The sequence below is a fragment of the Mirounga leonina genome, unplaced genomic scaffold (genome assembly GCF_011800145.1).
Source record: "Mirounga leonina isolate KUSES-001 unplaced genomic scaffold, KU_Mleo_1.0 Mir_197, whole genome shotgun sequence".
Taxonomy (NCBI): domain Eukaryota; kingdom Metazoa; phylum Chordata; class Mammalia; order Carnivora; family Phocidae; genus Mirounga; species Mirounga leonina.
This window is the reverse complement of record NW_023270494.1, coordinates 5,638,144-5,662,173: the sequence shown is the minus strand read 5'-3', so window position 1 is coordinate 5,662,173 and position 24,030 is coordinate 5,638,144. Positions and strand designations below refer to the sequence as shown.

At 45.8% G+C, this 24,030-nt stretch overlaps 3 protein-coding genes across 7 annotated transcripts in view; 1 reads left to right on the top strand and 2 right to left on the bottom strand.

Annotated features, from left to right (window-relative positions):
- Nucleotides 1–15,579, bottom strand: part of RECQL5 (RecQ like helicase 5) — a 35,332-nt gene extending 19,753 nt beyond the window's left edge. For 4 of the 5 annotated variants that reach the window (XR_004683060.1, XR_004683061.1, XM_035026017.1 and 1 more), the window contains exons 1-8: nucleotides 15,425–15,579; nucleotides 14,789–14,923; nucleotides 13,594–13,715; nucleotides 12,147–12,665; nucleotides 11,174–11,279; nucleotides 10,548–10,659; nucleotides 9,170–9,332; nucleotides 2,190–2,269 (exon numbers count right to left, since the gene is read on the bottom strand). Coding sequence is in view for 3 of the 5 variants with exons in the window: in XM_035026017.1 (XP_034881908.1) it covers nucleotides 2,190–2,269; nucleotides 9,170–9,332; nucleotides 10,548–10,659; nucleotides 11,174–11,279; nucleotides 12,147–12,665; nucleotides 13,594–13,715; nucleotides 14,789–14,909 (1,223 nt within the window). In the remaining 2 variants the exon portion in view is untranslated. Of the gene's footprint in view, nucleotides 1–2,189; nucleotides 2,270–9,169; nucleotides 9,333–10,547; nucleotides 10,660–11,173; nucleotides 11,280–12,146; nucleotides 12,666–13,593; nucleotides 13,716–14,788; nucleotides 15,378–15,424 lie in introns of those variants that run through there. The other variant, XM_035026018.1, reaches the window with a different exon arrangement.
- LOC118024266 (myosin regulatory light chain 12A-like) lies at nucleotides 3,937–4,409 on the bottom strand. The gene has a single exon (XM_035026020.1). It carries the CDS (start codon nucleotides 4,302–4,304, stop codon nucleotides 3,963–3,965), a length of 342 nt encoding a protein of 113 aa, XP_034881911.1. The 5' UTR covers nucleotides 4,305–4,409; the 3' UTR covers nucleotides 3,937–3,962.
- A 124-nt stretch (nucleotides 15,580–15,703) lies between the features above and the next one.
- SAP30BP (SAP30 binding protein) overlaps nucleotides 15,704–24,030 on the top strand; it is a 36,645-nt gene continuing 28,318 nt past the window's right edge. The window contains exons 1-3 of the mRNA XM_035026015.1: nucleotides 15,704–15,880; nucleotides 17,097–17,206; nucleotides 19,488–19,535. Of these exons, the coding sequence (XP_034881906.1) occupies nucleotides 15,775–15,880; nucleotides 17,097–17,206; nucleotides 19,488–19,535 (264 nt within the window). The 5' untranslated portion in view covers nucleotides 15,704–15,774. The remainder of the gene's footprint in view (nucleotides 15,881–17,096; nucleotides 17,207–19,487; nucleotides 19,536–24,030) is intronic.

Here is a 24,030-nt window from a genome sequence, read left to right as displayed (position 1 = left end):
GTACCTGGCGCGGAGTCCGTTTCAAACAATATTTGTTGGTTGAATAAATGAATGAATGAATGAATAAATGATCAAACAAATGGGTAGACAGAAAGATGCTGGGCTGCCGGCCCCCCCAGACCAGTCCCCAGATGACAGCGCCCAGTTCAGTTGAGGCCCAAACACAAAGTTGTTCTCCTATCTCAGACAAGGTACAGAGGTCTCTAAGCTGGAAGTTGCTTCAACCTAATGACAGTTCCTTTTGACACTAAGAGACGAAGAGCACCGTCCGGAGTGAACAAATGCTTGTCACGGCCACAGCTGGACATGGAGGAGAGCGGAGCACTGCTGGATGCCCCGCCCCAACCTCATTCATACTGACCTGAGTGTCTCTGCCACTGGTCCCAGAGATGCCCAGGTCTCCCTCACAGGGTCCCACAGCCCCCACGCACCGCAGACCACCCTACGACACCATCTTTGTAGACGTGTAACTGCCTCTGCCAAAGCCGCCACACCGGCCTGGCCTTGGCAGCCAGGTGCCCTCCCTTAGCAAACAGCTGCTTTCACTTAAACCACAAACCAGGACTATTCTTAGAAAAAGAGCAAATATCTGGTGGGGAATGGGCGATACACCACTTATCCAAATAAAGAGACATTTCTTTTTCACTCAAAGAGCAATTGCACACTCAGCCACGACAGCAGTGCTTATTTCATGCCAGGCAGTCCTGGAATCAGGAGCCCTCGTACGCAGCACACGACGTAGGAGAGATGAGGCTGCGTGTGGCGCAGCGGGAGGCCCACTAACGCGGAGACCCCCGGGCGCACTGAGAGGCCCCAGCTCCCCAGTAGGACACAGGAGAAATAAAGGCAGGGGCCCCTAGCAAAACCTGGCCAGTTGCTGGGCGGCTGCAGCCCAGAGGCACATGGCAGAGCTAACCCTTCAGACAGTCCCACAGAGCCTCAGACTCATCCCAGAAAAGAACCCAGCAGGGGTATTTCCAGCAGAAGGGACTCTGACAACGAGCAAGGACACCCGGCCCTTTCATTATGAGCATTTTGCTCAAGGAGCCCGAGAGGGCCTAATTTAACAACTCCCTGTACTAGTGCCTGAAAAGGGCTCTGGTCGAGATGGCTGTGGGCAAGGGTGCCAACCACCTCTGCTGGGCATGGCTGTGCCACAGAGGCCAAAGGAGAGACTCAGAGGAGCCACCAAATCATCAGTGAGTAGGAGGGGGTGGGAATCAAAATACATAGCCCAAATAAGTACCTCTCTAGTTTCCAGAGGAGAGCCCCAAACATCTGCTAGATACCAGGTCTATATACTTGCTCAGCTCCAGGCTTCAAAAATCTAGTCTTGCAAAAACCAAGATGGGGCATATATATGAAATGCGCATGTCACTAAAAATTGGGAGACCCAGGATTAGTGGTGTCTGTCTACTGTGAGCTTTGTGACCATGACCTCTCTGGGCATTGGTCTGTTCATCTCTAGGTCTGAAGCAATCACTTCTGCCTCATCTACCTCAAAGGTAGACCAATATGAGTTTTTCAGATCAAAGGGCTGCACGCATGCAAAGTGCTCCCAGCTCATCCACAATCACCCCAGCTGTCCCTCGTGTCCCGAACCTGTCCTGCCACAACCTGCCTGTCACTGACCAGCCATCAGGCTCTCTCAAGCCTCTGCCACCAGCACATACAGATAAAACAGAGAAGTGGATTCCAAGCAGGCGGGCTGGTGTTACGATAGAAAAGGTGACTTCTCTCCAAGCTTATTATCCACCCCCAAGAGATACGGCAGGTCACATGGCTCTTTCTGGGTCCAGGATAAAAGTGAATCCTACTCAAGTGAAGCCAGTGGTCCAGCTCAATGCCAAGTGATGACCACAATGCTCATGGCTCAGAACCAATCACATGATTCATGACAGGGTCACTCATGGGACCATCTACTCCAGAAGTGGATGGAGTGGGGTGAACGGATGACCACCCAAAATACTGAATGAGTCTTCACACTGCTAGTTTCTGGGGCCTTCCTGTCAAGGATACAGACTTCCAGACTGCCCGATAGGAAATGCCCCACACAGCAGCCTTCAGCAGGCAGCATGCCTTGGTCACCCAACAGCTGCCCTACGTTAGCTGGTTAACTAGTAGGCGCTCCGGGGGCGGGAGGGAGATCTCACTAACCCATTGCTCTACATATTAAATAAGTCACTCACCCCAGTTCTTCACAGAAGGTCACCAGGGCATCAAAGGCCAAGACAGCAGCTTTATCAGATGCTTTGTTCCCTCTCTTTTCCTGGAGACAAGAAAAGACCACTTAGCAAAAGTCTTACATAGCTGAACTACCTTGCAGCCTAAACAATCATGAGGGAGAAAAATATCAAATGACAGTAAGAAAGCCATTTACAAAATGGTGTCCCCAAACCAAACCATGCATCAGAATCACCCGGATAACTTTATTTTTTATTTATTTTTTATTTTTAAAGATTTTATTTTCAAGCAACATCCACAACGAACAAGGGGCTTGAACTCACAGTCCTGAGCTCAAGAGTCACGTGCTCCACTGACTGAGCCAGCCAGGCATCCCCCACCTGGATAACTTTCAAAAAGTGACCTGGAGCCCACACCCATACTACTGAATTGAACTTTCTGGAACGGGAGCTTTGGGGAGTTTATTTTCAAAAAGCTGCTCAGGTGATTCTCATACAAAGGGCCCAGGGATTGGCATTTGGGAACCATATATAATATGATCCATATTTTCCTTTAAGATTTTATTTTTAAGTAATCTCTACACCCAACGTGGGGCTCGAACGTACAACCCTGAGATCAAGAGTCGCGTGCTCCACCAAATAAGCCAACCAGGTGTCTCAATATCATGTGTCCAATTTAATAGTAAATATACACACAGGTGTATTTAGATTTGAAGGGACACACATACCTCTGTGTGTACACAAGGATATATACTACAATGTGAGCAGTGATTTCTTCTGAGTGCTGGGATTATGCATTATTTGCCTTTTTGTACATGTCTATTTGTCAAAGTTTCCTTTCAAAAAATTGAAATTTTTGAAAATACAGAAAAATACACAGAAAAGGAATGAAAATATAACAGACACTGGTATATGAGATCTCATCTATTGGTTTTCTGCTTCTGGAAGGTGAATGAATCATCCCCACCACCTAAACACACATAAATACACCTACTACCTCTCCCTTCATTCTGCTAATCTGTTTATATCACAGTTTCTTCTGAAATCATAATTTTCCTTATGGTGAGGAAACAATAGCAACATCATTCAGAGCTAAACCATGTGACTACATTTTTACATTTCTCATGATCACATATCCTTTCTTGTACAACTTTGTTCTCCCAAAATTAACAGCTGTTTTTTCACTTAAATTTTAGTGTATTACTACCTCACCCCCAAATGCTGTGATATAATAAAAAATTCATGTCAACAGGGGCCAAAGATGGCAGGTTCCACTTTTATTTTTAGAAACCTCCCCCCTGGAGCTCCTATCCCCCCGGTTCAACTTGAACTGCCCCTCCCTCAGCCTGGCGCCCAGCCGAGACCACCCTTCCATGGCACCCCAGGACATTCCTTTTGCCTGGCTCGGGTCAGATCTCTATCTTTCTCTGAAAATACATACTGACTCTGTGTAGACTGCAGTTATTTTGGGGAGGGGGCTGGTAAGTTAAACTGCCCATTTTTCTATTCTGAAAATCGTAAAAAGTCCCCCCCTCCCATCTGATTATAGGAATGCATGTGCCCCAAATGGCTGAGAATCAGTACAAGACAGGCAAAAGCTGCAAAACTAAGAGCATGCAACAGGGTCTAAGAGAAAGTCTCAGAAAGACCCCAAGTGGCAACAAGGAATGTTTGGCTGGAATCTGCATTTCTTTTCAGTCATCTTTGTCCTTTGCTCCATGTTTAAGGAAGCACATGAATTGAGATTTCCCTTTTTGTCCAGACACTTCTCTGTATAGCTCACCCACCTGTAACCTGGCCTCCCACCGATGTCTGCAGCTCTCTCAGGTAATCGCCCCAGATGGTGCCAGCTGCTTCCTCATCAAAGCAAGCAAAAGCATTTTTGAGGACATCTTCCGGATCTGTGCCATTTAGCTTTTCACCAAACACAGTGAGAAACATGGTGAAATTTATGGGCCCCACAGCCTCATTTATCATGGCATCCAGATGCTCAACAGTTGGATTTTTCCCCAGGGAGGCAAGCATAGCATACAAATCTTCCTTGTCAGTGAAACCCTCCCTGCTCTGATCAATCACGTTGAAGGCCTCTTCAAATTTCTGAATCTGTGACTGGTCAAACATGGCGAAAACGTTGGATGTTGAGCACTGGGGGTGCTTCTTGGTGGTCCTGGTCTTTGCCCCTTTTGTTGGACATGGTGGCGGTTAAATCCCTGCCCAGCGGGAGAATATGAGCACTTCGGTTAACCCCCTCCGTGCCGCTATCAACACCCTTCTACTCCCAGAGCCTGTAAAGAACAGCACTTCCAAAGTCCGATGTCTGCTTAGCAAACCGGAAGCTATAAATGTCTTTAACCTGTCTTCACACTTAACTGGCTGGCTGGGTAGGAAATTCTAGGTTGGCAATGGTTTATCTAGAATTAGAAGGCATTGCCTCATCGTTTCTCATTTCTGATATTATGATGGAGAAAATTGGTGCTGTTCTGGCTCCCAGCCCTCCACATATCACCTCTCTGGAGGCTTTCTGGATCTTCTCTTTGTCTTACATGTCTTATTGATAAGCCTAGTGTGAGCTCTTATAACTCACTGTGTAGGGGTGCCTGGGTGGCTCAGTCATTAAGCGTCTGCCTTCGGCTCAAGTCATGATCCCGGGGTCCTGGGATTGAGCCCCACATCGGGCTCCCTGCTCAGCGGGAAACCTGCTTCTCCCTCTCCCCCTGCTTGTGTTCCTGCTCTCGCTGTGTCTCTCTCTGTCAAATAAAGAAATAAAATCTTTAAAAAAAAACCCCACTGTGTAAGTTTTAAATAAATATCTTATACCTAATCACCTTACCAAAATCTCATCTAATTTGAATTTCAGATAAAAGGGACCAGTTAATCACGCCCCCTTCATTCCTGGCAAAGTACCAGGTCCACGCAAGGCCCCTTCTTTCCCCATCCCAACTTGTACTCCCCTCCCCGTTCATTCATTCATTCATCTAGTCAAAAAATGTTAAGCACTTACTATGTTCCCAGCACTAGTCTGGCCATTACAGATCCGCAGGAAACAAGAGGGCCCTGCTCTCATGGAACTTATACTTCAACAGAGCAGACAGAGAATGAGCAAATCTCTAACATCACACAGTACATGATTTCTTTTTCCAAAAGCAGAAGAGCCCTCCTGGGCGCTCAGCTATGCTTGTGAGGCCCATGGTGAGCACGTACTGTAATTTCATCACTGCTCGTGGCTGGGTATTCAGTTTGTTCCCCAGTGTCAGTTCCTCATGACCAATTCTACCATGCAGGCCCTCCAGCACATGAGCTTTTATTTCAGGTGATTTGGTCCCAGAAATACGGTATCTGGGGCAAAGGGTGTATTAAAGTGTAATAGGGGGGCTGCCTGGGTGGCTGTCAGTTGAGCATCTGACTCTTGATTTCAGCTCAGGTCATGATCTCAGGGTCCTGGGACCGAGCCCCACATCGGGCTCCGCGCTCAGCACAGAGTCTCCTTGTCCCTCTCCCTCTGCCCCTCCCCCAGCTCATGCTCACTCTCTCAAGTAAATAAAATCTTTTAAAAAAATGAAGTGTAATAGATATTTCTAGAATGCTTCCCCCCAAAAGCTTTCTTCTTCTCCAGGCAAAGTGCAGGCCCTCTCCTGCACGTGCTCACTAGCCACGAGTGTTAGAGCCCTTTTGCACATGTGTCATTTTACTATAATTTTCATTCACCTGATTACTATTGAATTTGAACATCTTTGGACGTGCCGTTTGGATGAGCTTTTCTGGGAACTTGCTTTCACACACTGCTTTCACCAAAAATGGTGAAATCTCTCCATTTACCCTCAACTTCAACCTCTGGTTTGCCTTCTACGGTAACCAGTTTTTCAGATTTGCGGCTTATGTACCGGCTTTGTTTACGGTATCTTTTGCTGCCTACATTTTTTTTCATGGGTTCAGGATTTTAGAAGTTCAATCACTTGGAGTCCCTGCCCTAAGAGGAAACCACCCTTAAAAGGATTTTACACCACCCTGGAAGGAACCCTCCATCCTTTCCCATATGATAGATGACAAACACCTGATTGGGTGACAGGCGCAGGGAGGGTTAATCAGATTAAAACAGCCCACCAACAAGCCCATAAAAAATCCCAAGACTTAGGAAATTCCAGGGGCAACCCTCTCGGGTCCCCTCCCTCCCTGGGAGCTTTGTACTATCACTTTGTTAATCGCTCAATAAACCTTGCTTTGCTGCCCTCCCATCCCCCCAAAAAAGGTTCAAGAACGTTAATTCAGGGGCGCCTGGGTGGCTCAGTCGTTAAGTGTCTGCGGCTCAGGTCGTGATCCCAGGATCCTGGGATCGAGCCCCACATCGGGCTTTCTGCTCAGTAGGAAGCCTGTTTCTCCCTCTCCCACTAGCCCTGCTCGTGTTCCCTCTCTCGCTGTCTCGCTCTCTGTCAAATAAACAAATAAATAAAATCTTAAAAAAAAAAAAAAAACGTTATTTCAAATACTTTTTTTAAAAGATGGCTTTCTGAATTTCTAATTTTCATTACAAAACTATTTCGAGCCCTAGGTTATACACTGGAATAAAGCGTCTTGTAAGATATTGCTTTTCACTTGTAGGTCCTTAAATCTTTTATATAAGGTGCCAAACGGGGCACTTTCATTTTATTCCAGAGGGATGCCAGCACCACCTACTAGACCGTCCCTTCATTTTCCATTAAATTGAGCTGTCTGCTTCATCACATAGTAAACTCTCATGTGCTCTGGGCCTTATTTCTAATTTCCTTGTCTGGGCCACTCCTTGTTGCTGTATTACGTGGATTTGGTTACAGCAACACCACAGCACATTCTGACACTGGGTTAAGCTCGAGCCCTTCACCATTCTTCCCCTTAAGACTTTTCCTGGCTGTTCTCGGGCACTTATTCTTTCACATAAGTTCTACGATTCCACTTCCCAGTAGAGATCTTTTGGGATTTCAACTGGAACTTCATTTATATTAACTCTGAGGAGAATTGACAGTTTTATGTCTTCCCACTCAGTTTTTGTAACTACTCAGAGCTTGTTTTCTTTCCACAAGATATTAGTTTTCTTCATCTAAATCAGTAGTTCTCATCCCTGGCTGCATGTTAAAACCAACTGGGGAGGGTTTTTGTTTGCTTGTTTTTTTTAAGTCTCTTGTTAAAGTCAGTAACATTTACATCTAGGTATTCTGTAAGTTTTATTCTTGCAAACTAAGTACTTTTTTCATTTCCATTCCTAGGCATTCATGGTTGTGTGGAGAAAAGCTAGGCTTTTTAAAATATTTCCCTTATATTTAGCCATCTTGCCAGGTTTTCTTACGAATTCTAATAGATTTCCAGTAGAGTCTGGGGTTTTCTAGGCAGACATTTGTTGACATTTCTACCTTGTTTTCTATTCTTTCTGTCCCTGTGGGTTTATGTATTTTTTGTCCTTTTAATGTCATTTTGGCAAAGATCAGACATAATACTTGCATACAGTATTTCTTTTTTTGGCATTCAATATTTCTTATAAGGAGAAGTCTCCATGTATCCATTTGCAACTTCATAAATGATGCTTTGGGGGACTTGATCCTTCTTGGTTAATATAGAATTCCTGTGTCATTTTTAACTGCTTTAGACCATTCCGGTGTGACTAACCCACTGTTTACTTACCCAATACCTTACAGAGGAAGAGTTCATTATGACAGAGCTGCAGCAAACACCCCCATACATCCTTGTGCACATGACAGTTTGTTTATCCTGAGGTGGAATTACTGAATCACAGAACACCAATACCCTCCCATTGCATGTATCACCTCGTCTCTCTTCAAAGCAGTCATACCAGTTCATGTTCCTTACAACACCATGGGTTCCCCTTTCCCCACATCCTTGCCAACAGTAATTATAAAGATGTTGTACATTTTTGCCAGTATGACGTGTATCAAGTGACAGCTCACAATCTCCTTTGCATTTCTCTGATTCCCAAGGGAGGCTGAGCAACTCTTCATACCTTTATTAGATATTCTGGTTCCCTCTTCTGTGAAATTCATACTTTTTGCTCTGCAGCTGTTTGCCTTTTATAGATTCATCTGTAGGAGTTCTCTACGTACTCAATCATATATATTGCAAATACCCTCCCCAACAATGGCTCATTTTTTCACCTTGTTCATGGTATCTTTCGTTACACAGAAATTTTTAGTTTGAATTTAGTCAAATAGATCATGTCTTCCTTGATGACTTCCACTTTTAAAATCTTGACATGCTCTTCCCTTTGTCGAGGAAATAAAATATTTTCCCCCAATTTTACTTTTTTTTTTTTTGACGTTTTTACTCCACCTGTAATTCACATGTGTATGGTACAGGAGGTAAGTACCTGATTTTATCTTTTTCCAGCACTATTCAACAGTGCATCCTTTTCCTGTTGATATTTTATGTCACCTATCATACATCAAGTTCATTTACGTACTTGGGTCTATTTCTAGGCTCTCTGTAAAGCATGTACAACCAGTAAAAAAAAAAAAAAGGCTGAGAACATAAACAAAGAACTTTCAACACTATGGGAAAATGCTTATGTAACAATGCTAATTAAAACAAGGCAGGATTAGGACGCCTGGGTGACTCACTTGGTTTAGTGTGTGACTCCTGATTTTGGCTCAGGTTATCTCAGGGTTGTGGAGCCTGCTTAAGATTCTCTTTCCTTTTCCCTCTGCCCCTGCCCCCCCAAACAAAACAAAACCAAAAAAACCACAAGGCAGGATTGATCTTGGCTATGTAAAATAACAGGCACACAAGAGATCGCACTAAGATACACTAAATACAAAGGAAAGAGTCTAACCTAGCTGTTGCAAGATGCCTATTCACCAGTACACCATTCCCCCTGCCGCTATACCTTCTAGCCCCAGGAGCAACCCTGTAGCTTACAGAAGCTCCACCTGGGTTCAGAAATAAGCTGCATGAAACTGGAGAGCGAGGGGTTTGGACGGAAAGGGCTCCTGCTGCCCAGGATTTACCTGGAGTTTTGCTACTTCCTTCCTGATCAGGAAACTGACTTGGTCCCGGTCATTCCTGGAGTAATAGAGACGGCACCAGGAAGGTTTCCCGTCCCTGCCTGCCCGGCCAGACTCTTGGTAGTACCCAGCCATAGACTTGGCAATATTCCAGTGGGCAACAAACCTGTAGGATCCAAAGGGACAAGCAGCGTGAGCTGTGGCAGAGGAGCTGAGGGGAGGAGTGATCAGTGTCAGGGAAGCAGGGCTCTCGACAGTGACCAGGAGCAGGGAGGCTAGCAGGTTTCAGAGTAAATGTGGCCAAGACCCCCACATCCCATCCCTGCCACGGAGTGGCCCAAGTTAGAGGCCGCAGCAGAGTTAAGGGGGGCAATTCCAGCACATATGAGAAACCAAAAACACTCAACAGAGTGTTCCGCCCAGAGGAAAAAGGACTGGGCTTAAAGAAATAAGGTAAGGCCTCTAATGAGCAGCACAACCTCGAGTAAATCCCTTTAACCTCTTTGAAGAGAGAGGGAGGCATAACATTATTAAATACCTACTATGGGCCAGTTTATCTATTTGTCTCGTTTAATTGTAGTTACTATCAGGTGAGATAACTCCATTTTATAGACAATGAAATGATCAGGAAAATGTGTACAAGGTGGCATAGCAAGGGGACAGTAGAGCTAGGACTTGGGCCTAGCTGCGTCTGATTTCAAATCTGGGCCCTTACAAGCCACAGCCAACCCAGGGTCCAAACTCTGATTCCAAAACCTGTGTTTTCGTAATGTAAGCACATAGACTCATTCCTCCCCTGACCAACTGAGCTTCCCTGTGAGTCTTAATGAGATCATGTATGCAAAAGTGCTCTGCAAATCATACAAGGCATTATTGGTGTTAATCAGAGCAAAGGGCTTCAGGCTGTAGCTGAAAATGGTTCTGGAAGGTTAGGTGGGGCTAGAGATAAAAGACTTCCCAACAGTTGCCAGGGTGGGTCTAGGAGGCTGGGATGCACTCTCTCTTCTGGACTGTCAGTAAGCAGTAACAAGGAATGCTGGGAATAAGACATTGCCTTTGATTTCCCACAGGGGGCAGTTTAAGATAGTTATTCCACCCCCTCACAGGGACCCTGTGCTAGATGTGAGGGATCTGGGCTGCGTTAATGGATGGGCCTGATGGCTGCGTGCTGCCCTCTACTGGGGGATGGCAGAACCCGGCTGTGCAGTCACCAGGAGAGTGGGCTGTGTAGCACTTGTCACCATGTGGACTATGCACTGGGGATTCTCTCTTGGGGCCTCCTTCCCCTCTGGCCCTAGAAGGAGGTCCTTGAGGCAGAGAACTAGGCAGCCCACTTGAGCCAGGCCCCGACTGGGAAGGTAAGGCAAGAACCATCACTCACCTGACATTGGCTTTGTCCACTCCCATCCCGAAACTAATGGTTGCAACAATGACCGGGACCTTCTCCTCCATCCACTCATTCTGCACCAGCGTTCTTTCGGAAGCCTTCAGCCCTATGACAGAGGGGAAGGTGGCAAAAGGAACCCATATTTCCCTTGGAATCTACCTTGGGTTTGATACTGTGTTGGGTGCTATACACACACCCTGAATCCATCACTTACCACCTGTGTGGCCTTGGGCCATGCACTTGACCTCAAAAAGACCCTAGCCCGTGTGGAGCACATAGCACTCAATAAGCATTAAAGCCCAGATTCAAACAACCCAAGTCCACTGGCCTCCAAAACCTGTGCTCTTTCCACAACACCAATACCTGGGCTTCTAAAAACTCATCATCTGCTGCTTTGAGGGCACAGGGTGAGAAAAAAGAATTCAGGAGCCATAGTTCTCATTTTAGATCTCATTTGTGTTCAGACTCCTTTTTACGGATGTAAGGGAATTGCTTTAGCTCTGCCTGGGTATCCAGAAAAAGACGACAGACCATCTGATTATCCAGAATCCTTAAAGAACAAGAGACCCACCGAGAGGCTTCGGAGATAGAAGTGACCACATGGCCCAGGCGCCCCTTACCTGCATGGTAAGCCTTGGCACTCACACCCCTGTAACTGAGCTCTGTCGCCAGCTGTTCACAAGCCTCTCGGGTCCTGCAGTAGACAATGCCGCAGCCAGATACCAACTGAACGAGGAGACATGGGAAGAGAGTGCGCATTAAGAACAGAACAATCTGGGGCGCCTGGGTGGCTCAGTTGTTAAGCATCTGCCTTCGGCTCAGGTCATGATCCCAGGGTCCTGGGATCGAGCCCCACATCGGGCTCCCTGCTTCTCCCTCTCCAACTCCCCCTGCTTGTGTTCCCTCTCTCGCTGTGTCTCTCTCTGTCAAGTAAGTAAGTAAGTAAGTAAATAAATAAATAAATAGAACAATCTGCCCATTTTACTGTGGCCTCCTTTAAAAGAAGCTCTCGCTCTTTCTCCTGTCAGCCTCACAGGTTCCTCTGAGGCAGGCCACCAGCAGAGCTCTGACACTGCAACAAAATAACTCATCTAACTCCTCTGCTTCCTGTGCTGAAACCTTGGATAGGTCTGCAAAGGCCTCACTCAGGGGTTGGCTGTTCATCTCCCAGAGAAGAATTCCAGGACAAGGGAACTCCACTAAGGGGAATAATGCCAGGAAACCAAAGGAACAACTCTCTGTGCACAAGTTTTAAGAAGCTTCAGCTAGTGGGCGCCTGGGTGGCTCAGTCGTTAAGCATCTGCCTTCGGCTCAGGTCATGATCCCAGGGTTCTGGGATCGAGTCCCACATTGGGCTCCTTGCTCGGCAGGGAGCCTGCTTCTCCCTCTCCCACTCCCCCTGCTTGTGTTCCTGCTCTCGCTATCTCTCTCTCTGTCAAATAAATAAATAAATAAATAAAAATTAAAAAAAAAAAAAGAAGAAGCTTCAGCTAGTTCTAAGCAAAGGTCCTAAAAAACCAATTTCCATCTCTATGCTGCAGATACCACCCACTGCTCTTGAGCACCTTGGCCTCCCAGCCTTAGGGCCCTCACCCCTTTATCAACCTTCTGTCCAAGAGCCTTAAGGCAGAAATCCCTCAGGTTCCCATAGGGATCTGAAAGCAATTCTTTGAACTGCACATCATAGAAGAGGTTGGCCCGAAAGCAGGGAGTCTTGAAGGTGGCAACCGGCTGCTTCAGGTGCAGGGCAGCAAACACATCCTCTTGGACTTGTGGGGTGGCTGTGGCAGTCAGAGCCACGCACGGGGCATGTGCCAGGCGTGAACGGAGGGTGCCCAGACGCAAGTAGTCAGGACGGAAGTCGTGCCCCCACTGAGAAACACAATGAGCTTCGTCCACCACCAGGTAGGAGAGCAAGCGGCGGGACACCAGTGAGTTCAGGGTGGGCTGGAAGGAGGCTGAAGCCGCCATCTCCGGCGTGATGTACAGAAGTTTGGTCTGTGGCTTTTCTTGTTCTAGATCAGAGAGCAGCTCCTTTTTCTCCTGTACCGAGAGCTTGGAGTTCAGGGAACTCACTCGTACCTTCAGGGTCAGCAAGTGGTCCACCTGGTCCTGAGGAAAGAAAGGAAACAGGCCACCAAGGGGAGGACCCAGTAGTCAATGTCACCTTCGCTCACTGGGCATTTCCCAGCCATAAACGTCCTCCTCCCAACCTCCAAGTTCTTCTCTGTGCATACAACAAGGACAGGAGGCGAACTGCCTGAGAGCACAGGCTCTGGAGGCAGATGGTCCTGGCTCATTTCTGGCTCACTGAATCACCACAGGCTCTTTGGCTGGCTCTTAGCCTCTAAGACTCTGTTCGTTCTCCCTCTCTCTCTCTATCCTGTAAAACCAGTAACTACCTAACAGGATAGTTGTTAGCATTAAATGAAATTTTACACTGCAAAGGTGAAGTGAATGCACATAAAGCACTGAGCACAAAGCCTGAGACCTCATGAAACTCACAAAGCACTGTTCCTGTCATTCCATTTCTCTTCATGGTGGATGGCTCTTAACCGCATGGCCACACTTCCTCATTTCTGATTCTGTCAGCCCATCTGCAGGCCTTAAATATAGCCAGAGGTGCAGAGCAGATGTTGACAACGTCCCAACCCGTTTATATCAATTTTGCTTTCTATCCGTTTGCATCTTTTAACCTGTCAAGAGTACACACGTGTGTCCGTGTCCACGAGTAATTGTCTATGTGTATACAGATACATTTCCATACTCCTCTGGGTGAAAAGTAACAAAGGAGGGTGAGAGACCTCAGGCCATCAAGACACAGAGACTCATTCATAACCGTATCACCCTGATATCCACCAGTAGAGCCCCCACATTTGGGCAATTCAGAAACCCAATACAGAAAGGGAGATAGGCAAATCGAAGAAAAGGCAAAAGACCAAACAAATGAGAAGTGACATTTCCAGCAGAAAACAAAACAAAACAAGAAAACTTTCCCCTAAACTTTTTGGGCTACCATCTTCACTCCCCTAAGCCTCACCTGAATCAAAGCAATGAGTGGAGAGATTACGATGGTGATGCCTTTGGCCAACAGAGCAGGGAGCTGATAGCAAAGGGATTTTCCTGCCCCTGTGGGCATGCACACAAAGACATCCTTGTCACCTGCAAAAAGAAAAGACAACAACACTTAATGGTTCCTGCCTAGGGGCACCTGGGTGGCTCAAGCGGTTAAGTGTCTGACTCTTGATTTCAGCTCAGGTCATGATCTCAGGGTCGTGAGTTCGAGCCCAGCCTCACTTCAAGCTCTGTGCTCAGTGAGGAGTCTGCCTGAGATTCTCCTTTTCCCTCTGCCCCTCCCCACACTCGTACACGAGCTCGCTCTCTCTCGCTCTCAAATAAATAAATAAATCTTTAAAAGAAAATAGATAAATAAATAAATAAATGCTTCCCGCCTCTTATCTTTTTCTTCCTCAAGGCTGTTGAAAACTGAATGAGAGTATAGGAAAAGCACCTAGCAGAGTGTCTGGCACGGGGAAAGGTCTCAATATAATGCTAATTTCCTTCCCATCCTTCCCGTGTAAAGGGCAGAGATCCAGAGAGATTTGGAAATGGGCACAAACCATTTCCAGTAATGGCAATAACAACCACAAGGGTGAGAAGTCTGAATCTGTTGGGATATGGATGATTGAATTAAACAGCCATAAACGTTGAATACTTCTAGATGAGTGTATATAGCTGTGGAGACATGGAAGCAACATCACTTAGAGATCTTTGGTTTGTAAGTTGTTATAATGTAATTAATATTACATTGTTGCTTTCCTCTTGAGAAGCTCCATTTGCCAATATATCTCAGGTTTATAATACTATGACTCTTTTCTTCCCTATTTAGGACCCAGGTCACTCAATCTTCAACAAACGGCTTAGAAGGTCAGTGACTGGATTAGGCTATTCCTGCCACTCGAGCTACTGCCTACACACAAACGAACATGAATTGAAATCTCTGAGTTGTTTTCAAAGACAATCTGCAGCACTGGCTATGAAATGTAAGAATCAGAACAGGTGGGTGATTCTGCCAATAAAACTGCAAGTTTTAAGTGACAAGTCTACAAGATTTCCAACAATTATGGACCAAGGGTGGGGAAGTAGGAAGGGTCAAAAGGAGGGCATTGGCACCTTCTGGCAACGCTACAGTATAGGCAGCACAAATGTAAACACAGGTGGTTTGGCAATGTTACCTTTCACTACGGCCATGGTCGCACTCTCCTGTAAAGGTGTCTTAAAAGAGTCAAACCCAAAGACCTTCTTCAATGTGCTCCGGACTCGACGTTCAGGGTCAAAAGAAGGGCGGGTGCTCATCTTAGCGACAGAGAGTGGCCAGAAGTTAAGGTAAAGGTGATGATCGCATGATTACGATGAAAACTCTGTTCCGCTTTTAAAATACTGCTTATTTTTCTCTAAGAAAATTTGCTTTATTACTCTCAAGCAATAGATTATTTCCAACTAACATAGCTCCAGATGAACAGCCTCAAGCAACACGTTCCTGGGCAATTAACATCTCCACTTTTATGCTCAGGAAAATAGAAACATTGAACTATCCCATGCCATGATACAGCCCAGAGCTAGAAATCAGATCACAAGAAACACAAACTGTGTCTTTGGAATAATCTGGAGAAGATGTAATTGTTTTTCTAAGATCACCTCCTGCTCCTTTTATAAGCGCTGCTATCACGGCCATTCTTTCCCGCCCCAGAGCCCCGATCCCTTCTTCCCACCTCCCAGAAGAGAGTTCATCCGTCTTCTTCCTCTAAGCCCCAGATCCGCTCTTTTCTCCCTTCCCCAGCCCAAGCCTCCCTCTCTTCACCCCAAGATATCAGAGCTGGGCGTGGGCCACCCAGGAGCGAAGGACTCTTGCCGGGTCGCTGCTGCCCGCCGACCGGGAACTACTCGAAAACCCCCATAAACCACCCTAAATTCTGAGGAGCCAAATGGCTGGGAGTCAGCGTCAGGTAAAACCCACTCAACCTTGTATCTGTCGCGCAGTGATGACGTTTAGGCAGATCGGTTGCGAGGGGTGGGGCCAGGCGCAGAAACGGCCGTTTTGATTGGTTTCTGCACAGGAACCGGCGCGGGTTCTCCTGGGATAGGAAAAAGTCGCCTTTCCTCACGGAAGTCGGCTTTTTTGACGCATAGGAGTGAGGCACTCTGGGGTTGTGGGAGGAAGATGGCGGGGAAGAAGAATGTTCTGTCGTCTCTGGCAGTTTACGCGGAAGATTCAGAGCCCGAGTCCGACGGCGAGGCTGGGGTCGAAACGGCGGGCGGCGCGCCTGGTGAGGCCCGAGGAGGGAACTGGAAGGGGAGAATCTGGTGTCTGCGCGGAATGCTGCTCCCCTAGCAGGGCGGGAGGGAAAGATGGTCATTGTGCCCCAAGGGTCGGGTCCGGGAGCCGCGAAGCGCGATCGAGGCCCTGGTTGGAACAGAATAGACGCTCTGGAATAAGAATGGGCCATCGCCTTTCGTTGATTCAATTATTCTGCCGAAACTATTGAAAGTTTGCGTGCCGGGCACCGTGGAGCATAGGGATGGACCTCCGGGTTCATTGGATAATGGGGAGAGCGATGAGTAGAACGTACGTGGAGGGTGATAAAGGTTGTGTCTTGTTAAATTTATAACTTCGCATTAGGAATGTACCCTAGACGCATCTTGGAGCTTTTAAATATGTATGTCTGATCTCGCTGGCGACGGAGTAATTTGTAGATACGGGGTAGGATCTGGGCATATTGTGAGCTTTTTAATGCTCCTCAGTGATTCGCTTACTTTGTGAGCTGTTAAAGCCCATCAGTGATTTTGTTGCCCTACTCAGGTCGAGAATCACAGTGTTAGGAAATGGGAACAGATTTCTTTGGGATCATAGAGAGGGCAGCAAGTTACCTAACATATGGGGGCCTTCCTTTCTTCATTTGGAGGTTAGCTGCTCTCAGTTTTGTGTGGTGTCTTCCAGTCAGGAGGTTCTCTGGTGGCTTCCCAGTACTTTGTAGCATTTTATATTTTTTGTTGTTGGTTGTTTTGGTTTAAAGGTAGAAGAAGATTTTGCTTCTGGAGTAGATATGATTGGTAGCCCCTCTGAGGGCCCCAGTTAAAGCTCCTGTTCCTAGGGGAGGACACACAAAAATGAGGGCAACAGAGTCCTTGTCCTTGTATGAGAAGACAAGTTCTGGTGTCTCTGATACAAGGTAGAGATACCCATATCAAGAGGTTTTCAGACAACGTGCAACAGTAGTAGTTCAGAAGGCTTCAATTGGCATACTAGGTGGATGGGAAGCATGAAAGAAAGAATTTAGCATTTGGTTTTCTTCCATGTTCTTTTAATGATTTTATCCACTAAATTGTGGTCTTTCCAAAGGCAGATTCTGGATCTATAGTCACTTAGATGAGATTTAGGCACCCCTTTGATCTTCAGGGGTAGTTCTGGCCACTCAAATAACCGAAATGTTGTCTTGCATTTTTGTATGCCTTCGTTCATTTTTCTTTTTTCCTCTGTTTCAGAGGAGAAAGGTGGATTAGTATCTGATGCCTATGGAGAGGATGACTTTTCTCGGCTCGGAGGTGATGAAGATGGTTATGAAGAAGAAGAGGATGAGAACAGCAAACAGTCGGTAAGTAAATCTGTTCCAAAATCCAGAGTTGCTCAAAGCACCATTTCATTTGTCAGAAATCTTCGAACTGTACCAACAGTGTTCCATTCCACAGCTAAAGTCATTCGCCTCCCTTCCCCCGCTTTTTGTTTGGTATCAGTTGAGGAAACAGGTGGATATCAGTGCTCTGTTTGAAAACGAAAGTTGTTTTCATCTGAACCATTTTGTATTAACTTTTGAATTGAAATTTGGGGGAAGAGATAATGGACTATTTTATTTAACTGAGATATGTTTCATGTTGGTTTTCCCTGTTAAGATAGTTTATTCCGTTTGTAACAATGCATTCATGCTAACTGATGTATCATTAATATCTGCAATCAACTCTGTATTATTTTTAATCTTGGTTGGTTTATTCAAATCTTTCAGCTTATCAAAAAGATTAGGAAGGGAAATTTTTTTTTTTTTTTTGGAAGGGAAATTATATAGTTTTTTGTTTGTGGTTTGACCCTTCTTAACTTCTTTCTTGATATTTTACTTGAAACTTTTTATCAGAGTGCCCACGGTTCTTGAGCACAAATCTTGCCTGATGTTTGGTATGTGCTGGCAACAAAGAAAAGAGAACTTGGTCTTAATTAACCAGAAAGCCTTTGGATACACTATTAACTGAGCCTCAGGAGCCAGAATTTAAAAGTTTGGAGAGAAAGCAAGGATTTAACTTGGTGCTTAGCACAAAGACATACAAGGTGAAATCTGGATATAGAATCTGGATATTCAGCAGTATCTTTAACTGAGATACTCAATGTTCTCTATTATTTGTTTGGAAGTTTTCTTATGCATTGATATTTAAATATTAGCGTTAAAAGACTTTCTAAGTAAAACAAAAAAGCATTTTGTATTGGATGCTCTTTTGGAAGATATTTTCATGTCCTTAGCCCCACCATTAATGCTGATAATTCAGAATTGACTAAAATAGTTTAGAAAAGCTTTGCAAATTGTTTTCTTTTCTTGGTTTTTCTTAAGTGCACACATACTGGCTTAACACCATAACTGTTTTCTTAGTAAATGTGTATGGTGTGTCTCTGAAGTGTTGTTCCACATTGCTTTGCTTAGAATTTTCATCATATATAAGCTTTATATCATTCTACTAAAATCCTCTCATCAAATCCCAATATAGACATTCTAAAATGTGATTGTATCTGGCTGAGCTACATCTCTGATTATTTGGCTTGATTGATTTCATTTTGAGGAAATCATGGAGATTGCATTTAAACCTTTGGGCTCACTGGCAACTGACAGGACCGTTAAATCTCAAAGCCATCAGTATAGTTTGTTCCAGTCTCGCAGGTGATGTCTATATTAACATCTGGGGCGCTACTTAATGTTTGGGTTAAAGCATAGCTCGATTGAGAAAAGCAATTTCAAATGAAACTTAATTTTTTCCTGGGTGTTAAGTTAAAGGCTCTTGTGCATTGGGGTGTTCTTGGAACAGATACAGATACTGATCTTGAAACTCCAGTAGCATTCATTGGAAGGGTGGGCTAGCCGTGTGAGGCCAGTGCACGCTTTGGAGAATGCCTTGTTCACATGGTGCTTTGTGTCAGGCACGCCGCTTGGATCAGGAACAAGACTGGATAGAACGGGTCAGTGGCAACTCTGTGAGAGCTTGGATGGAGGCAGGGCCTACTTGGCCGGGACCCAGGAAAAGCCGGGTGTTGCTCTTTAGCCCCCCTCCCTGGGTCACTTGCCCCGGTCATTTGACACCTGCCTTCCTGCTGTTCATGTAGCTGTGACTACTGCTGAGCTGAAGTGCTGGGGTGTAGTTGTGTGGGGGTCATGGCACTCTGACCGTGAATGATGTCATGGTAGGTCTGAGTCTGACGTCCTTGTGTGTATGAAAGGCAGAGAAGGAAAAAAAGGTTCATGTTCCTGGTTTTAAATAAGTGATATCTCATTGGAAACACTATGCGTGTTTTATCCTGTGGGGCCTGGTCTTATTCTTTTCTGACGCATTGCAACCTTTTTCCATTTTTATGTATGTGATTTTTAATCTCAGGCATTTTCATTGCCTAGACTGTGGCACTGCGGGAGTCACGACTTTGAGCTGCTGATGTTCTTTTCTCCACCCCCACCCCCCGGAACATCTCCTTTTCCCCTTCTCTTTCTCTAGTTCTGGGTCATAGGGCAGGGGAGGGGTTCTTGGGATGGCCCAGCCTGGGTACCTTGCTCCAGCCCCTAGTTATGCATGTGAGAACCCTCAGGCCCACTCCTTTAAGCTTAATCCTCTAAATTCTTTGTCTTGTAGGAAGATGACGATTCAGAGACTGAAAAACCTGAGGCTGATGACCCAAAGGTATTTGGTGTTGGCTGTGGTGGGGTGGCTGGATGCGAACAAGGCATTGTAACATGGTGGCTCAGCTCCTGTGTCTGGGCCAGCTCGGTCCCGCTAACACCGTGCTAACATACTGTGCAGCCACGGGTACATTTTCTGGGATGAAACCAGCTTTCTAAAGAAAGGAGGTCACCGTGGAATGAGTAAGTCCTGAGGCAGCTTGGATTTCCAGCCTTGTAGATAGTGCCATATCTCCAGACTAGAAAGGCGAGAGGCCTGGCTGAGCATAGCAGCCTGCATCTGCTCCGTAGCCAGGTGAGCTTGGTGGGGTCACTGCACCTGCAGGTGAGTTAGATGTGGGAATGTTTCTAGAATCAGGAAGCCATAGGGCTGCCTTTTGTACTCTTTAGTCATCTAGAAGTGAGGAAGGGACATGAGAGGGTCAGACAGAGTGAGGCCTCTCCCCAGCTGCTAGAGAAGCTGCACCTAATCCTTGTTTCCCCAGGCCTGTGCCCATCCACTTTTAGGTAAACAGAATGGTCTTTCTGAAACCGACATTGCCATTTTTTCTGATATTTCCCTCTTGGTAGCAGCTGGGAGTAATTAGCAGCATTTCCTGTCATGCTCCTTGACCTATTGTGACGATGGTTAAGACCTGCCCCACCCCTTTTTGTGTCAGGTAGGCTTGCTGTACTGTGCCTGTTGAGGACACATTCTTTAGGGAACAAACATTTCTCTTTCAAAGAGAAAGTCTAATTCTATCACTCTAGGCCTCGGGAATACGGGCCAAGTTTTGTGATTAAAAGCTACTTTGAAACCAACTGAAGCCTTCAAGGCGACATAGTAGAACTTCGGAAAATTGTACCAAATTATAATCAAAACAGTAGTATATCCGAAAATATAGCACGAGCTGTTCCAAATTTGAACTGATTCTGTGTTTGGATAGAACTGTATGCGACCATTGAAATAAGCCTGTGAAAGGCTGTGGATGATGCAGATAACACATTTTACCAGGGAATAAAGTTTGGGCCCCAGCATGTAGAAGAAAGAAAAAACTTGAGCCCTAGACATTGCAAATGCCACTCCTTTCTGTGCCAAGTAAGGAACTCAGGCTTAACTCATCCAAGCATTATAAGCAGGAGGGCAGACCTGTGGCCTGGGTCAAGGGCGGCCACAGCTCTGCTTGGGCTTGCGGAAGAAAATTGGCAGTAGTGGTAGTAATCTTCTGTCTTAGTGTTTGGGGTATGTGGGCCTTAGAGCCCATGCGGGAGATAAACCTGAGGAGCTCCCAAGTGCTGGAACTTCATTGTGGAGGAAAAGGAGGGTGTGTGGGACCTGGAGCCTTTGTTGTGTAGTGGCTGGCCTTTGCTTAAGGCTGGAAGGCCTTCTGGGGAAGTTGGCTAGAGAAAAAGGTATAGGTACTTCACTGTCACCCCTTCTGGAATACAGCAAACTAAACAGCACGTCCCCCAGAAATGAGGAAGAACACCCAGGGCTGGGGCTGAGGGGGGTAGAATTGGGAAATCTGTTAACGTGCGTCGTGTCAGCCTTTCTCAGTACCACATGAAGGCTGGGAAGACGTGTCATTTATACTCACCCTTTGATGTGCCTTACTGTATTTCATTCAGTCATTTGAACTTCGAGTCTGGTTGTGGAATAAAAAGTGTTCTGGAGGGGTGCCTGGGTGGCTCAGTCGGTTAAGCAACTTCCTTCAGCTCGGGTCATGATCTCAGGGTCCTGGGATCAAGCCCTGCATCGGGCTCCGTGCTCAGCAGGAGGCCTGCTTCTCCCTCTCCCTCACCCTCTCCCACTCCCCCTGCTTGTGTTCCCTCTCTCGCTGTCTCTATCTCTGTGTCAAATAAATAAATAAATTCTTTAAAGTGTCCTGGAACAATTTCTGTTCTTGAGAAGCCCTCGGAGAACAGAACACAGAATCCACCCTTATAGTGACTTGTAGTTCTTTTGGAGGATGAGTGTGGAAGGGGTCAGACAGAGCTCTCCAGCTCACATGTCCTCAAGTCCAAAAATCATGACTGTTCATGGCATCCCAAGGACTGGAAACAGTCTTCTGTGCTCCCCGTGCCTTAGTCCTGGTACTGGCTTACTCTCCTGCCTGAGCTGGCCTCAGACTGTCTTCAGGCAGTGGCCTCCACCTGAAACCCCTACCAACCCTTCCTTTATTCCAGAACTCTTCTGGCATACTTAATTGATTTTTAACAATATATATATATTTTAAGATTTATTTACCTTTTTTTTTTTTAAGATTTTATTTATTTGACAGAGAGAGAGACAGCGAGAGGGAACACAAGCAGGAGGAGTGGAAGAGGGAGAAGCAGTCTCCCCGCGGAGCAGGGAGCCCGATGCAGGGCTCAATCCCGGGACTCCAGGATCGTGACCTGAGCCGAAGGCAGATGCTTAACAACTGATCCACCCAGGCACCTTAAGATTTATTTACTTATTAGAGAGAGAAAGCCCATGCATGCACACGCGGGTGGGTGTGGGGGGAGAGGGAGAGTCTTTTTTTTTTTTTTTTTTTTTTTAAGATTTTATTTATTCATGAGAGAGAGGGGGAAGCAGAGGGAGAAGCAGGCTCCCAAGGAGCAGGGAGCCCGATGCGGGACTCGATCCCAGGACCCTGGGATCATGACCTGAGCCGAAGGCAGACGCTTAACCATCTGAGCCACCCAGACGCCCCAGAGGGAGAGTCTTTTTCTTTTTTTTAAATTTATTTATTTGGCAGATAGGGGGACAGCGAGAGAGGGAACACAAGCAGGGGGAGTGGGAGAGGGAGAAGCAGGCTTCCCGCTGAGCAGGGAGCCCGATGCGGGGCTCGATCCCAGGATCCCAGGATCACCTGAGCTAAAGGCAGACGCTTAACGACTGAGCCACCCAGGCGCCCCTTGAGAGGGAGAGTCTTAAGCAGACTTGACTCAGGGTTCGATCTCATGACCCTGAGATCATGACCTGAGCCAAAACCAAGAGTTGGACGCTTAACCAACTGTGCCTCCCAGGCGCCCCAGCTTTTAACAGTATTTTTGAGTTCCAAACCTTCAATTTTGAATATTTCTGCCTTAAGTATGTGAAGTTTCTAAAATAGGAATGTCACCAGGATGGATTAGAAGCGCCATTTATTTTGTTAGCAAATGGATTGATGTCATAACTGTCTTTTCCACCAGATGGCACTCCTTCCTGCTTTGGCTTTTTATTTTTATTATTTTTTTGAAGATTTTTATTTGTTTGAAAGAGGGAGAGAGAGCAGGGGGAGGGGCAGAGGAAGAGGGACAAGCAAATTCCCTGCTGAACATGGAGCCCAACAACGGGGCTCAGTGCCACGACCCTGAGATCACAACCCAAGCTGAAGTCAGACACTCAATCAAATGAGCCAGCCAGGCACCCCCTGCTTTGGCTTTTTAAAATCTGCATTTGGTTTTTTACTACAGCAGTTCTCAAAACATTTTGGTGTCTTTTCACAATTAAAAACTGAGGATCCCAAAGAGCTTCACTTCATTTTGGTTTTATCTATTGGTATTTACTATTTTAGAAGTTAAAACTGAGAAAAATTTTGGGCGCCTGAGTGGCTCAGTTGGTTAAGCAACTGCCTTCGGCTCAGGTCATGATCCTGGAGTCGCTGGATCAAGTCCCGCATCGGGCTCCCTGCTTGGCAGGGAGTCTTCTTCTCCCTCTGACCCCCCTCTCATGTGTTCTCTCTCATTCTCTCTCTCAAATAAATAAATAAAATCTTTAAAAAAAAAAAAAAAAACAGAAAAATTTTAAATAGTTGTCTTTTTAAAATAACAATTAAACCCATTACATATTTCTTTATAAATTATTTTTCCCTAGTTTCCAAGCATTTATACAATTAAATCCTCATTTCTTTTTTTTTTTTTTTTTAGACTTTATTTATTTGACAGAGACACAGTGAGAGAGGGAACACAAGCAGGGGGAGTGGGAGAGGGAGAAGCAGGCTTCCCGCAAAGCAGGGAGCCCGATGCGGGGCTCAATCCCAGGACCCTGGGACCATGACCCCAGCCAAAGGCAGACGCCTAACGACTGAGCCACCCAGGCACCCCTAAACCCATTACATATTAATATAAATCACATTTTAACGAAAAATAACTATTTCTGAAACCGAAAAAAGTTGATGCAAAGACACATGGCTTTCCCATTTTATGGGTCTCCCTAGCATCTGATGTCCATCTAGATGGATAGCTAGGTTCTCATCACTGCTTCTGCACTCAGTCTGTTGCAGTGTGTTGTTTTGGTTGAAGTAGTTGAAGAAAATCTGGCTTCACACACAGGTCATTGGAAAGAGGAGAAATATTTTAATAGCCCTTTAGGTGATTGTAGATCTTTTTTGATACTTGATCAGAATTCAACAAGCGATGGTTTCCTAAAAGTTGCTTGCACTATGGAATGTGAAACGTTCTCTGAGCTTCTTTTTTGTTTAAGATTTTATTTATTTATTTGACAGCGTGTGCACACAAGCTGGGGGAATGACAGGCAGAGGGAGAAGCAG